The 16,926-nt window shown below is 41.3% G+C and overlaps 1 protein-coding gene across 4 annotated transcripts in view; it reads right to left on the bottom strand.

Annotated features, from left to right (window-relative positions):
* Positions 1 to 11,344, bottom strand: part of sgsm1a (small G protein signaling modulator 1a) — a 36,656-nt gene extending 25,312 nt beyond the window's left edge. For all 4 annotated transcript variants that reach the window (XM_050051743.1, XM_050051744.1, XM_050051745.1 and 1 more), the window contains exons 1-3: positions 11,274 to 11,344; positions 11,093 to 11,136; positions 3,897 to 3,972 (exon numbers count right to left, since the gene is read on the bottom strand). In XM_050051743.1, coding sequence (XP_049907700.1) covers positions 3,897 to 3,972; positions 11,093 to 11,136; positions 11,274 to 11,292 — 139 coding nt within the window. In that variant the 5' untranslated portion in view covers positions 11,293 to 11,344. The remainder of the gene's footprint in view (positions 1 to 3,896; positions 3,973 to 11,092; positions 11,137 to 11,273) is intronic.
* Between the last annotated feature and the right edge of the window lie 5,582 nt (positions 11,345 to 16,926).

The raw sequence follows: 16,926 nt of genomic DNA, 5'->3' as shown, positions 1-16,926 counted from the left end.
CCCACACATTAATTTATTTGTGGCAGCCTGCCACGATAACATCTGCCTCTACGTATTGATTCTTTATTTGTGGAGCTGGGCTGTTCATTAGGAGCACTACTGAAACATATATATATCATCAAGTTAATAACTGCAGAGCGTACTCTGGGCACAGACGGAGCAGCAGAATGCCAAGCACAGTGGAGGTGAAGCTTAACTGTCTTATGTGCTGAGTCTAAAAGTCTACATTCACTCGCCCCTCATAGACTGTAAAAATAATGGACGTAGCCACCGTAACATCACCCATTGCTTTGTGAACTGCCGTTCTGAAGCCGTTTGGAGTTCCGCATTTTGGCCATGTCCATCTATTTTTGTTTTTGGTAGCCAGAAATGACCATAATTGGGCGAGAGGCTGGCGCTGTGAGGAGCGTGGGCTGGATCTGACTGAAGCCGTGGACACTATCAACAAACAGCCTATCACTCTAATGTCCCCGCCCTTAAATATGCATAACTTGGGGCGAGTTAGGTGAGTTATAATAAAATTCACCCCTACACAGTTGTCATGAATGTTGAAGTTATCTATAGAGACCAAAACTGTTTTTGTACCAGGCTGTAAACATGTTTATTTCTGCTGTAAGGTTGGGCATTTTAACATGGGAGTCTATGGGGATTTACTGGTGCCAGCCTCAAGTGGCCATTAGAGGAACTGCAGTTTTGGCACTTACACACTGGCTTCATTTATCAGTCTTGGAGGTTGCGGCTTGTTGTCTACAGCTCCTGCTCCTATCACCCATCCATCCATCCATCAATCTGATCAGCTCTGATTGGACTAACTGATCAATTACCCTCCCTGCAACTCAAGCTCTTACAAACTGCTGCAGAGGAAAAATGAACTCATGAAGAGCTCTGCCTGCGCTGCATTCATGGATCCACAAAAACCTTTGAATTCAGAGAGGGAGCAGAGAGTGATAAAATGGAGTGAGCGTAAAAAATAAAAACAAAAACAAAAACAAAAAACAGTAAGTTTATTAGAGACCGAGAATAAAAATGTGGTTGAGTCCGATATTGGACCTTCAAAGAGTGGTCAAGACCAACTATAACACTGGCTCACTAAGACAGTAGTGTCAAGTTATGTGTGTGTGTGTGTGTGTGTGTGTGTGTTGGTGAATCTGTTTCCCACACTAATGCAGATTTGAACTTTTCTTTCTCGCTATATGTTACTAAATATAATGGTATCGCCCATTCCCACACTTAGCAACATACTGTAAGTGTGCAATTAAGTTTTCACAACAATATAGAGAGACAGGCCGACAGACACCCAGCAGTTTCTCCGTGTATTAGTTGGTGCATCTCCTCAAACACATTTACCCAACAGTACGATAAAGACAACCTTCAAATGGTAATAAGAGTATGTGTCAAGGAAAGGTTTCATCACTGTGCACTTTTTTATACCATAAATACATTTTCCTACTTTTCAATGGCTTTCTGAGAGTCTCTTCTCATATGAGTTAAGAGCGGTCTTTGTCTGCATTCATGGCTTCCAGCTAGTAAAAATATCGCATTTTCTGCAAGCTGAGAGTCATTTTATTCACACTGAAATCCCCAAATATATCCTGTTACTGATTACAGCTTTGAACTGAGCCAGACATCTGACAAGTGTGAGCGCCTGCATGTGGGCAGTGTGTTTTTCACAGTAATCATGCTGCACTCTGCTAGCGCCATTTGGGGGCAAGAACAATAACATTTGGTGAAACACTGAACTTTAAATGTCTTTTTTTTTTCTAAATCAGACTGATTTTATGCTTGTAAAAAGTTATTGGGATGATGTAGATCTTCACTTTACTGGGCAAACTGCCTGTTTTTAATTTAACACCTAAAATCTCTACTCCCTTCCCGAAAAAAGAGGTGATGTGAAGCAAATATGGGCACGGTGGTGTGGTGGTTAGCACTGTCGCCTCACAGCAAGAGGATTGCAGGTTCGATCCCGGGTGTGGGAGCCCTTCTGTGCGGAGTTTGCATGTTCTCCCCGTGTCAGCGTGGGTTCTCTCCGGGCACTCCGGCTTCCTCCCACAGTCCAAAGACATGCAGATTGGGGACTAGGCTAATTGATAACTCTAAATTGTCCGTAGGTGTGAATGTGAGCGTGAATGGTTGTTTGTCTCTATGTGTCAGCCCTGCGATAGTCTGGCGACCTGTCCAGGGTGTACCCTGCCTCTCGCCCGATGTCAGCTGGGATAGGCTCCAGCCCCCCCGCGACCCTCAAGAGGATGAAGCGGTTAGAAGATGAATGAATGAATAAATGAAGCTTGTTGTTGGACAAAGGAAAACTAATCCAATTATAAAGACCCCCAACTTTATTCTGCTCTTTCCAATGAACTAGGATCGGTGTTGCCAGGAAACCTGTACTACTGCATGTATATTACTGTTAGGAATATTTCTGAATGCAAATGATTTTGGCAAACGTGAATAATTCTTGTTCTATTCTGGACAATTTTGTGTACAATCATTTGGTTCAGTTACAGGAAGCTTTTTGCTTTCTCACACGGAACAAGGAACAATCATTGCTGTCTACTGGAGGAGCCGGAATGTTAAGTAAAACCTCTGACTGTACATTTGGCTCCGAGTGAATTTGTGAGTGACCTTCTGTTCTTAAAATGGCTGCAGAGTGGAATAATCAGAAAGGGAAACATTTCAAAATTACAGTGTGCTTACCAAGTGGCTTGAACAGAACGTAAAATATGCCATTTCAGTTTTGTTCTGCTTAATTGCCTTCCTATGTATTACTTTGTTTCATCATGTGCTTAATTACATCCTTTGCTCAATTAGATCTAGGTAGGTGTTTTTTGTGTGAGGTCATTTGTGATCACATTAATTTCAAGTGCCCCAAAATCAAAAATATGTTTTTTTTCCACTTGCCTTTAGTGCCATTTATCAATCTAGATGGTTTTGGTGTGAGTTGCAGAGTGTTGGAGATATCAGCTGTAGAGATGTCTGCCTTCTCTGCCTTCTCTTGAATATAATGGAACTAGATGGCACTCAGCTTGTGGTGCTCAAAGTGCCAAAAAACATTGAAAAAATTCATTCATTCATTCATTTTCCGTAGGGGGCTGGAGCCTATCCCAGCTGACACTGGCTGAGGGGCGGGGTACACCCTGGACAGGTTGCCAGACTATCACAGGGCTGACACATAGAGACAAATTCACGCTCGCTCTCACACCTACAGCTAATTTAGTCAGTTTAGCTACCAATTAATCTAACCTGCATGTCTTTGGACTGTGGGAGAAAGCCGGAGTACCCGGAGAAAACCCATACTCACACTGGGGGTACATGTAGGCTCTGCAAAGATGGTCTCCCTGGATTCGAACCAGGAACCCTCTTGCTGTGAGGCAACAATGCTAACAATGCTAGGAACTACTTTCTTTCCACCAAACTACACCCGCCAACCCTATCACCACACAGTAGGAAACATGCATCTATTCATGGACAAGATCTTCATGTACATGACAGCGCAAGATGTTAACATTAATGGCGCCCACCACGGCTGAGTGGCAACTTTAGCTAGTTTAGTGGCACCAGGTGAGCTAGCATTAGATTCAACTCACACCAAAATAATCTGGGTTGATATACAGCACTACAGGTGGGAGGAAAAATAGGTATTTTTGATTTTTGGGTGAACCTTTCCTTTAAGTCATCATTGTTGAAGACAACTACAAAAATAAAAAAATAGGGACAATGTAAGGTAGCAGAGTCAAGACTACAATATAAAATGTGTCACATGTAACTAAAACAGACAATGGCAGGAATGATCTGAACCAAAAAACCCACTCAGGGTATTTTCAGTGTTGCAGAGCAGTTCAAGCTGAAGAGGTTATAAATGAGCAAAGCTGTGTGATTCATTTGTGTGTTTGGTTACTCACCACAAAAGGACACAATATGGCTGCTGTCTTCGTGAACAAATTTCCTGGTGACGGCTTCCTCCATAATCTGCTTCACCTGTCAATGACATGGCAGATGCTGGATGACTCATTCATTAACATGCCATAACTGGCACACACACAGCCTGTGAGGGGCTTGTTGGCGAGAGCCTTACAAGAACATCTCACAGAATAATTATGACATTTATAACACGTGTATGAAAAAGGAGGATTAATGACAGGGAGAGAGTGCAGCAGGACTTGGAGGTAAAATGGGGTTGAAAAGTTAAGAGGTAGAACAACACTGAGTGGGAAGAGTGTATGTTAAGTTGGAGGATGAGTCACCAGCTCTCATCCCAAGGACCTCTACTGGGAGACGTAGGTGGTACATTTGGGGGTGGGGGGTGAATAGAGAGAGTGGAGGGGCATTCATCTATCACAGACCCCCTTTCTCTGAACAGTTTGTAATCCTCAGTGGGAGCAATTGATTCTGTTGCGTCAAAGGCCGATGATGACATCCTGCTCATGCAAACCCAACTCTTTTTAAAAAGATGCAGAGGGTCACATTATGCTCATGAAGTACGCTTATTAGTTAGGTTTTGTCGTCACAGCAATGCCCCCCCTCTCCTCGCTGAGCTGACAACAGCTACAGACCAATAGTTAAGACAACTGATAAATCAATCCCTCTGGTGGCTATGGCGACGTCCCCCTGTGTGGGCACCGCTCTGCAATCTGCATGGGGAATATCAACGTCCGGACACAGCCACACAGATAGCTGTAATTTCCTGTTGAAATGAGTCTGTCCACAACGACCATATTTCACTGCCAAGTTCACCCTCTACACAAACACAGACACACACTCTCTGAGACACATACATACATGTATTTGCTCCAGTGGTTGATGCTCTATTTCAACCTGTTTTTTTCCAATCTACACACTGATTTCATCCTTCATAGTTTTCTCTGAGGCAGTTCAGTGGTCAAGAAGCAGCCAGATGTCATACAATCAGTTTTCATGGTTTGATATTTACAGCTTGATCATAAAACTTTCCAGCAGATAAAGTTCTGTCTTCAGGTTAGATTTTCCACTACGGCTCCATTTTATGGACCAGCAATTTTAATATCTACTTTATGTGTTGTACAAAGATGGATTGTAATACCTGCAGAAGATGTACTGTTATCCTTTACTTAGTATATGTTGCCCAAACCTACATGTAAGTCTAAAATTGTGAGACTCACACTAAACACATACACATGCATCAGTCCACATGAAGTTAAAAAAGCAACACCTGAATAAAAGGGAGAACAACACAGCAAAACATAAAGCCAAAGATTTCAGATTCATCTGTGAAGCACAAAACAACTTGTTTTATCATGATAGTGCCCACTGAGCACTGACTGCACCCTCACTGCTGATGCAAGATAAAATCCTACAACTGACTAATGTCTCACTTGTGATAAAACCAGAAAGGTTTACAAAACACTAGGAAACGAGATGTGCCCAGAGTCCTGCCCCCATGAAAACATTTTAATAAGAAACAAAACATTCACTAATTGAACAGCAGTTATCACGCAAATTTGGCCTGTTCGCATCAGTAGCATTGTTATCTTCAGCATCAACAGACATGATTCACGCTGTCAACACAACACAGACAATGCCAGTGTGATGTGATGCACACCCGCTCCGCTCACAATCACACTTACATAAAGCCTGCATAAACACATACACACACACACACACGCACAAAACACAGGGGAACTATATGCACCAATTTTCTTTCTGAGTGCACCTGACATACAGGAAGCTGATTGATTTGCCACTTTGAGGACGCAGACTCCTCGTGTTTTCTCATCTCTCTCATCTGGGCTACAGCTCAGGACTCGGAGGAATTCATATGGTGAAGTGTCTACGGCTCAGACAACCTGCAGGTTTCTATGGAGACGGCACGTGTCGCACAGTGGATGACTTCCGCCTAAGAAAATGCGTCAACACCGTTAATTTATCAATGGAATAAACAACAATTACTGCAGCTCCCCAACTACAGTAACTAATAATATCTGGATGTGCTGTGCTGTTGTTTTACACATCATCCAACCACCTAGAGTCCCTGTCTGTTCAATAAAGCATGAATATACACAAGATTTGAAGTGGTTATATATAATAAAATGCCACCACAAAACACATTTTCACCAGAATACACAGATAAAACAACGTGCGTGGCTTAACAGTCATTAAACGGCTCTTTTATAGCAGCAAAGCCTGATGAATCTGCTCCACTGTAGCCTGAAGGCATCAGCCAAAGTGATAAAAGATCTTCAGAGTATTCCAATTAACTTCTACAACATCAGAGCCAAGAAATAAGAGCCAGAGAGAAAGCCCCATCCATTAACGTCCACCCTTCATTATTCATCATCTCTGTGGCCGCTGAGGAATGACGGGGGGAAAAAGAAGAAAAATCATGACTGGTAGAGTCACGCTTCAGATTTAAAGTTATGCATCTGAATTAAGACTCTATTATTTGACTAAAAATGTAATAATGAATAAGCAGACAGATCAACTATTAAAAATCAGTGAACATGAATCCACCAAAAATCAATGCAACACAACACTGCCTGGAACAGCTGAAGGAGCTCACATGGAGCTGTAGATGCTCTGTTTTTCCTAAACATTTTGAAGACATCTTGCCCACGTTGGCTCAATCTGTATTGAGATTGTTTTGTCAACTTCCAATATCATTTTAACACATGCACTATAAATCAAGGCTGAGGACAACCATAAAACTGCTGCATAGCATTAGCTTAATTGTCACACCAACAGCACCTTGCTGCTCAGTTTGATTATAAGTGGTGTGAAAACTCGTCAGGTGATCCTATCTCATCCATACCAACACCTGATTATGAATACATTAACCTGGAAAGGTGAGAAACTGCATAATAGAGTGTAATAATCTCGATCAGTATCTATGACAACAATAATATTTGATGATTTCTCTGCAGCGTGTTCCTGAATCAACCCTGTATTAATGTCTCTAACAATCTCTATCAAGCAGAAAACACAGAAAAGACTGGTGGATTATCTTACACTCCACTGCCTGAAACCTTACCCTGAGTAAGCACACGGCAAAGTAAATGTGTAGATCTCTGTGCCCTGTTCCTCTAACAGCCCCCACCCCCACCCCACCCCCCTCTCTCCTTTAGCAAACACAGGTGTGTGTTTTTGTGGACGTGTGATATACAAAAAGACAGAGGGAGGAGCGCGATTCAGAGGCACGATCGCAGTAAGAGAAAGAGAAGGAGACAGACTGAGGGGGCTCTGTATCAAAGCTAAGGCAAATAAGAGATCTCATTCAAACCAATTTGTGCCAGAAGGTAATTCTGCTGCCACAGACGCCCTGCACTCTCTGGATAATGGCCCACATGTAGGTATATCAGAGCAGACTGGTGGCACACAACCAGCTGGACAGGCAGAGCGTGAGAACATACAGCATAAATACACCATATGGTAAAACCCACACAGAGTAATAATGATTATAAACTAATGGGAAAAATGATACAAACAACAACATCCATGTTTCCTTCACAGGAAATAGATGTATCTGAAACACATCTACCAATACATTAAAATTCTTGTTAACTCATCTAGATTAATGCTGGTTTTTATGAAGTCAGCTATCATACTGTGTTGCTGGTTTATCCACAGACTCCATCAGGCTGCATTTGTGGTAAACAGTGAAAGAGCCACTGCGAGTGAATCCCAGCGAGGCCGTATCAGCACAAAGGAGGCAGGTTTAATCATGGGAAGGGTCTGGTCTCCACTGATAAGACTGAAAACAGGACTCGGAGGAAAACAAATCAAAGCAAAGTCTCTTCATTCCTCTTTTCACAAGATCCAGGATGTGATTTTTATCTCTGTTTGTTTAGCTGAAATAAAGTATTGTAGTTTATGAGGCAATCTGAGATGAAACTAATGAAATAAATCCATCAGCTGTTAACAGAGGAATGTTAAACAAAGCGTTCTCTACTGGGGAAAATCTGGACAGGAAATGGAAATGACTCCTGGCTCTATTAAAACTAATGTTGTTCCTCTGCATCAGGTTTTTAGCCACCACAACAAACAATAGCGCCGTTTAGGTTATATAGGAAAGCTCCCAGGGTTGACTGTAAATGTTAAGCAAGGTGTTTGTGATTTTGAGAAAACATTTCCTGTACAAACAGAGCTTAACGAAAACCTCCGTAGTAGTGACACAGAGTAAACACCACTGCAGGACAATAGAGCCACAATGGAGTGAAACATACATCAGTTTGCTGATATGTAAAATAATCATCTATCTGCAATGTGTGCATGGGTTTGTTGGAAGCTGAATTGGTTCAACATAAATATTTAATCACATTGCAGTGAATACTTGAATAATCTTCTATTATTATACTTCAGGGGAGTTTTAGTTTCCTGCCAGCTGCACCATTTGTGCGCACCATTTACTAAGCTCAAACTAATTATGACAGGTGTTTACAAAGTGGAGAAATAACACAAATCAAATAACACAAATCCTTAGTAAATCAGGTTTCACCATTCAAACTAGTGGGAAGTAACTAAGTACATTTATTGAAGTCCTGTACTTAAGTACATTTTTAGGTACTTGTACTTCACTTGAGTTTTTACATGTTCTGCTACTTTATGTACTTCTACTCTACTCCATCTTAGAGGCAAATATAGTACTTTTGCTCCACTACATTTATTAAATACCTTTAGTTACTAGTTACTTTATAGGTTTTGATTGCTAATACAATATTAATTCATTCATTTTCCGTAACTGCTTTTTCTGGTGGGGGTCGCGGGGGGTCTGGAGCCTATCCCAGCTGACATTGGGCGAGAGGCAGGGTACACCCTGGACAGGTCACCAGACTATCACAGGGCTGACACATAGAGACAGACAACCATTCACACCTACGGACAATTTAGAGTCACCAATTAACCTGCATGTCTTTGGACTGTGGGAGGAAGCCGGAGTACCCAGAGAAAACCCACGCTGACACGGGGAGAACATGCAAACACAGGAACCCTCTTGCTGTGAGGCGATGATGCTAACCACTGCACCATCATGCGGCCTAATACAAATTATAATTAACTAAAAAATGATGGTATGTTAATATAGATAAAACTACCCAGCAATGTATACACTAATTAAAATGAGCTGCACCTTTACCAGCTGCAGCATTAAAGTGATGAACACATGAATGCATCAACACCATGTAATAAAATACATAAAAATACAGTATTCTGAAATGGGCCATTCTGCATGATGACTACTTTTACTTTTGGTACTTTGAGTACTTTTACTTCAGTAAAGATCTGAATGTAGGACTTTTACTTGTAACAGAGTATTTCTGTGCTGTGGTGTTGCTACTTTTACTTAAGTAAAAGATCTCAGTACTTGTTCTACCACTGGTTCTTACAAAGAAATTACTTCTAAATATTTACCTGCAGTCATTGTCAGGTGTAACTGTTGGATAGGTAACATTATCTGAACCAATGATAGCTGCTAATATACAGTAACTTATATAAGTTAGCCAGTTTAGATAGGAGAGTAACATATGTATGGTCTACACATGTGACCTGACACTTTACTACTGATGTAAACTTTGATGAAATTGAATTTCGCAAAAATACCTGGACAAAAAAAAAACAACAAAAAAAAACATAACAAAACCCCAGAAATTTCAAATCACGACGGTGTGCCACTAACATTAGCCTTAAAAATAACATGTTTTGAGCTAATGTTAGGTTAATGGGACATTTCTTCTCACTCTATGCTACACTAAATATAGTACATATAAGTAAAATAAATTCATACCTACATTTACAAAGGATTGTCTGGTAAGTTGAATTTATCTTGCTCCCCTTAATCTAAAACAAACTTCTTTTCGTAGGTTATCTTAGAGCTAGTAATGGTCAGTGATGCTGCAGCGACTTCCTGTTTGCCTAATGAAATGCTTTTGATTGGATGGCACTAAAGACGTTTCATAGCAACTGATTTCCATTTCTAAGGTTTTAATGGTGCAGTCTAATTTAGTAAGTTGCTACTTTGATACTAGCTGGTTATAAGAGTTAATGAAGCGCGAATTTAGTTGTAACAGTGCAAAGAGCAGGCCCTAAAAATCTGCTAACATTAAGCCCCAACAAGCCAGTCCAAAAATTATAATTTAGCTGTGAATCTGAGGCAGTAACAATGAAAACAGACATTAGAAGCAGTGAAAATCATTCTTGATCCTCTAAATGGATGTTTATGCAACTTGAGCTTTGCTTCTCAGCATCAGCACCATTTGCTTCCATGTGAAATCATGAGTGTGTCATTTCTTAACATTTAAGAGATCTTTATGCAAACATTCATGTCCTTTGCCCCAAGGGTTGGGACCTCAAATCTACAGAAGAAGACTCCTGTAGGCTTTCTGAGAAAGACCATTCACAAGGATGAAGATCTCTGAGAAGAAACCTCATTCAAGGTTTAAATGTCAGACAGACTAAATGGTAGCGACGTCTCATTTGATCTCTGCTGAACTCTGGTCTCCTGTGTTACTGCAGTAACCTCAAATGATGATGAGAGATGGAGTGCTGAAAACCAGCTGAACAAACCACCAGAGCTGCTTCCATATTTGTTTCCACTCAACACCATATAACTCAATGCATGCATCACACACGCACGCACGCACACGCACACACACACACACACACACACACACACACACACACACACACACACACACACAGAGCTTGTGTCTGACTGTAACGACCAAATGGCTCGGCAGAAGGCTGATGGTTTGCTCTGCCATAAACACAAACACTGACTACAGACAATCTGTTTCTTTCATGCTGCTTCTCCACCCGAATAATTACTGAGCTGCAGCACGAGCTCTCAAATAGGAAACACTGAATCATATACATATAGGCCTATATTAAAGGGAATAAATACTTAGTGAAAAAACATTTTCATTTTTAATAGGGCTTGTTTTCTAATCTTTGAGTGATGACTGTCCAAGCTATTTATCTCAGGTGTCATCATCAGGAAAAGACAGATCATGCATAACAAGTGTCACCCACTGTTCCTGAGGTATCACTCATCTGTGCACAGGGTGAACAGTTTCATACAAACCCAACGTGTTTGTTTTTCCGACTCGATAACTGCTGAGCTGAAAACACCCACCTCCTTCTTGACGGTGCGCAGCAGCCTCTGACGAGTCTCTGCCTCTAAAACACAGCACACACAGTCCCACACAGGACATGTTCACTATCTGCCACAACTCAACTTAGTGTATATTCTCAAAACAATGAAAACAGAATTCAAAAATATTTATACAAATTTTTTTTGTTGTTGTTGCTCCCACCTGCCATGATTGTTGCCATGGATCCTGTCTCCTGTCTGCAAGCAGCACTCCTCCCATCAGCTGAGTGTTGCTTGTACACTGCGATCCCAACTCCACCTCCTCTTACACACGCCTCTTAAAGACACATACAGGGCTGCCATTGGTGGTCCAAGTAGCCTAGAGAGCAGGCTAAAAATTAAAGAAAGCAAAGATGGATTTCCAGCATTAAAATAATAATTTCCATCAGATATAGTTGCTTACTTTAGGAATAGTGCTCCACATTTTTTAAATTAAACTTCACTGATTCAAGGAGACATCATGGGGTTAACTCCCTGTTGTGATGTTGTCTCTGCACCGATATTTTATAAAGACATTCAGTGCAATTAAATAAAAAATGAACTGAAAACGAACGGGTACATATAATACATGGAAGAGGGAGGCATGTGCTTGTTGCAAATTAAACTGAAAACATTATGTCTTTACGCCATCTTGTGGTCTTACTATGGAAAGACTGGGACACCAAATTTTAAAATGAACCAGAAACTGTATCTGCAAATCACACCCATCACATTGATCAGGAAAAAAAAAGTGATTTATCTAGTTAAATCATTCAGCAGTTATTGATCTCAGCGTGTACCATCCCTAAAAAATGTGATTCAGCATCTATGATGTACCAGAAATTGTATACACTGCATTTCAAAGCAAATATGATCCACCTGTTCCACCTGTTCCACACTCAGGAAAAGTGCCAAGAGTTCAAAACTTGGGATGTATCAGGTCAAATTTCTGGTTTAATTTTATTACTGATGATAAACAAAACACTTTAAATATGTTTATTATACAATCATTATGCTTCACTATATTAAAATATAACAGATATTAATGCTGATGGACATTTAGTAACTTTACTTCAACACTTTTTTTTAAGAAAATATTGTAAATTTGGCAAGAAATTCTGCAGCATGTTCAGCTCTCCTTATTCCCCTGTAATGGTTGCACAAAAGCGATGTCACATATTGTCCAGAAGATGGCGACTGTGTCATTTTTGATGCCCAAGACCCAAAAAGAACAAAAAATTCCACATAGACACTCATTTTTCAGATTGACTCTAAAGAAGAATCAGTCTCCCCATCTAACAACAATCACTACATGTAAGTGTGTGTTATATATGAGTGAGAACATGTTCAGGAAAACCTCCGTCTGAGACAGATTATGTGCAGCAGGGGTTGGTTGGCTTCAGTGCACTGGAGTGTGGAGTTTCTCTGGGCCATGAGTCCACCTCTGCCTGCAGGACTGAGCTGTCAGGTAGATCAGGTGGTGAAAGGATGGAGGGATAACACAGGCTGACAGACTATGAGGAGTGGGGCCGGACCCCCCTAATGCTCCCCTCATAGTTTCAGAGCCAACAAAATCCATGTGTTCACTCTGTGGATGAACAAGATGTGATTCATTGTCCTGTAGTCCTAAAGCTTAAGCTCTGTAATCACTTGCAAAGACCTGTAATCTTACAACTTTACATGACTAAGCAATAATAACACTATTCAGACATCCAGGTGTTATTAGAGGGTGTAAAATACTAATTTAAAATATAAAAGGAGCAGTTTTTGTTTCCTTAGCTGAATAGAAGGAGCCATCTTCCTGCCTCATTGTGATGACGAGGCTTTGGCCCCTTTTTTCTCTATTTTTCTAACCAGCCCTCCTCTTCAACCCAGGATTCCATCCATGGGATGACTCACACCTTACAGTGGCTTTAGATAATGTGAGGTAATAGCATGTCTTATTAAATGCCACACCAGGACTTCTGCCTGAGTAAACAACACACCACAGCTCCTCTCCGGCTCGCCTTTGCTTACTTGTCAATGAGAAAACAACAGTATTTATTTGTATGGGTTTGTTGGTTCAGAGCTCTGAATAAACAACAGCATTTATTTGCAGTAAACAGTGAAATGGGTGATCTGCAGGAACATATGTCACACTGTCATATTTTCGCACAGGATCCAAACTCCAGAAGAGCTCAGGAGACAATAGAGATGAGAATAATTTATAGAGTTGCCAAAAGAAAACACTTCAAAGAAAAATTCTAAATTTGAGAAAGAACCATGCCGTGTCATGTCCATGTCTGTTTGTCTGTCAGCACAGAGGGCCAACATGCACACGTCCATGTGTGATTAGAGTCGACATGCTCTAACAGGCACCAGGGCATGCGATGGAGGCTCCTGTCAGTCTGATGTTCTTCTGCCCATGTGTGCCAATGCAGATTGACAGGATTGTATGTAAGAGAAGGCCAGTGCTATATGGTTTGTTGTTATGCTGTTATGTTTTTGACCCTCAGGGGCCACCACACCTCGGCTGAGCAACCGCTGCTTTTTTCCCTAGGCTGATTGTTTACCCTTCTCTGTTCTTGCTCTGGCAGTGAGAAGACATGTTGAAGCTGGAGGAATCAGAACTCCATCTATCTATCTATCTATCTATCTATCTATCTATCTATCTATCCATCAACAAACAGTCTGCATGTCACCGTTCCCCAACTTCAGGTGATGCAGCCGGACAACAGGTCATGTAACATGAGGCGAGACAGTTTGGCTGCCACTTGGCTCTTACGTGACAATTTTATGATGGCTCTGGATGCCTCCTGTCCTATCTCTGTGTCATATCCATTTCCCAAAGTAACCTCATTTGATGCACTCTCTCCTACGTGACCGCTGCACTCTGAATATCCAGTTAGCAGCCTTTTCAAAGTGCCCAGTGCTAAAAGCGGTGGATTTGATTACAAAGTCTTTTTATTAGGTTTTTCCTAATGAGGGCAGTTAGGCTGCTGTGATGCTATTCTGCTGTCTTCACCAAACTGTATTAACATAGGATCAGGATGCCAAGATGATGCTTTTTATAGCTTTCTACGTCAAACTTCTGGAAGTTTAAATGGACTGACTGCTCATTGGTTAGAACAGCACCTTGATCTTTATACCTATTTAACTTTTTAGAACAGCACCTTGATCTTTATACCTATTTAACTTTTTTCCTCCAGCTTTGACCCATCTGCTTATTAGTTTTATATTGCATGTGTAGTTTTTATCTTGCTTTTGACTTTTATTGTCAAGCACTTTCTGACATCTGATATAACAAGTGCTATATAAATTTTACTCTATGAAGCGTACATGGAAAGATGTATATAAAGAAGGACATAGTAAAAGTCTCCAACTTAACATTTAGAGGCTTGACAGCAGAGGTGGAACCAAGTTGTTGTTTTGCAAATCACAAGTAAGTTTCAAGTCTTTGCACCCAAGTTCCAGGTCAAGAATGGGCCCTTATGAGTGACTGCCACCTTGGAAATATGCCTGTTTTCAAAGAAGAACTCATTAAATCACAAACAGTACCATTTGCTATATATGATCTTAAAAAAGGCAAACACATCTCTGTCATATTTTTTTTCTTTTTCGTAAAATAGTCAGTAGCATCTATAACAAAATTAAATGCTTATTACAAATAAACTTTTCAATTGTTAAATGAAATTAATCATTTCTCATTTTCATTCGTATTTTTTGTGATATACAGATATGCAATAATGACTGCTGGCTAATATGTATGTTAATGTAATCCGATGGCAAGTGTCAATGTGCACGATAGCCTACACTATTGGGCCCCTCATAGTAGCGTGCACTGAGGCCCGTCATAACTTCCTACGCCACTTTCCCTGCAGCTTGACTGGATGCTCTCGGATTGATTCAAACAAAGTGGATCGAGGGAATTAGGTGTTGACTTGCTTGGGATGAATCGCGTTAATGTTAGTTGAGTCAGGCAATGAAGGGAAATTATTTGATTCATGGCTCACTTTGTAAATAACTTTTTAATCTTTGGGCTTGGGGGAAGGTCTCAAGTGTTTTCAAGTCAAAAGGCTAATCTGAGTGAAGTCACAAGTCATTGGTGTTGAAGTACAAGTCAAGTGCAAGTCCTTTTTGCTTTTGTCAAGTCAAGTTTAAAGTAGTGAAATTTGTGACTTGAGTCTTACTCGAGTCCAAGTCATGTGACTCCAGTCCACACATCTGCTTGGTAGCATGTAGAAGCAGCAAAATCGTGTTAGACAGCTTCAGAGTAGCTAATAAATGGACCCTGTGGTAAAACTGTTTTCTCAACTCTTCAAGTTCATCACAGACTTTTAAATTTTATATCAAAATGTAGCTGATTCATTTCTCTACTAACTAGAATTAACACATATCCAATATCTCTATCTAACGGAGGTTAACAACACTTTGAGTCCACAAACCACGTATTTACTTCTTTACTTTCAATACTATAAAAATTAAATGTCACCCTCACCAGAAACATTAGTGACTTTCAGCTATTGTGACATAGTATACTGCCCAAAAAAATAAGGGCACACTTAATGGTCACAGCATAACAAAAAGTCAAGCAAACTCAATCTGTCCATTTAGGAAGCACAAGTGATTGTGAAACAGTTTCACCTGCTTTGGTGCAAATGAAAGTGACAACAGGTGCAATGGAGAGGCAAAAGCAAGACAAGGTTACACAGATAGTCCAGCTCCTCCAGGATGGTACATCCATACGTGCAGTCACAAGACGGTTTGCTGTGTCTCCCAGCACAGTCTCAAGAGCTTGGAGGAGAAACCAAGAGACCAGCTGTTACATGAGGAGAGCTGGACAGGGCCGTTGACGGGCATCAACCCAGCAGCAGGACCAGTATCTGCTCCTTTGTGCAAGGAGCAACAGGAGGAGCACTGCCAGAGCCCTACAACATGACCTCCAGTACCTACTGGTGTGCATGTTTCTGACCAAACTGTCAGAAACAGACTCCATGTTGGTGGCATGAGGACCCGATGTCCTCTAGTGGGACCTGTGCTCACAGCCCAGCAGCATGCAGCTCCATTGACATTCGTAAGAGAATATCAGAATTGGCAGGTCCACCACTGGCACCTCGTTCTCTTCACAGATGGGAGCAGGTTCACACTGAGCACAAGTGACAGAAGTGAAAGAGTCTGGAGATGCTGTGGTGAACATTATGCTGCCTGTAACATCATCCAGCACGACCAGTTTGGCGGTGGGTCAGTGATGGTCTGTGGAGGCATATCCTTGGAGGGTCACAAAGACCTCCATGTCATAGCCAGCAGTACCCTGACTGCTGTTAGGTACCGGGATGAAATCCTCAGAGCGATTGTCAGACCTCACACATGCTGCAGTGGACCCTGGGTTCCTCCTGGTGCAGGACAATGCCTGGCTTCATGTGGCCAGAGTGTGTAGGCAGTTCCTGGATGATGAAGGCATTGATGCCATTGACCCTCAGACTGTCCAGGACCTCACTGATGCCCTGATCCAGTTCTGGGAGGAGATCCCATAGGACACCATCCACTGATTCATCAGAAGCATGCCCAGACGTTGTCAGTGTAGATAAGTACAGGTAAAGATAGCAAACGGTTAAGGTTTCATTTTTTCCTCTGACCTTCATGGGACCAGAAGATAGCTGTGTGCCAACCAACCCCAGTCTCCCCTATGTGTATTGTGGTTGTGTGACTAAAGAGCTCTTATCATTGTGACTGAAGGATGATGAACAGCAGACATAAATCTTGATAACCATAACCTCAGTAGCCTATTTAATTTGCTGGGCCTCCTGTTGCTTTATCAGAATAAAATTATATTTTATCATATACTCACTGTGAAAACC

The sequence above is a fragment of the Epinephelus moara genome, chromosome 8, assembly GCF_006386435.1.
Source record: "Epinephelus moara isolate mb chromosome 8, YSFRI_EMoa_1.0, whole genome shotgun sequence".
NCBI classification, from domain to species: Eukaryota; Metazoa; Chordata; class Actinopteri; order Perciformes; family Serranidae; genus Epinephelus; species Epinephelus moara.
This window is presented reverse-complemented; position numbering and strand designations above follow the sequence as displayed.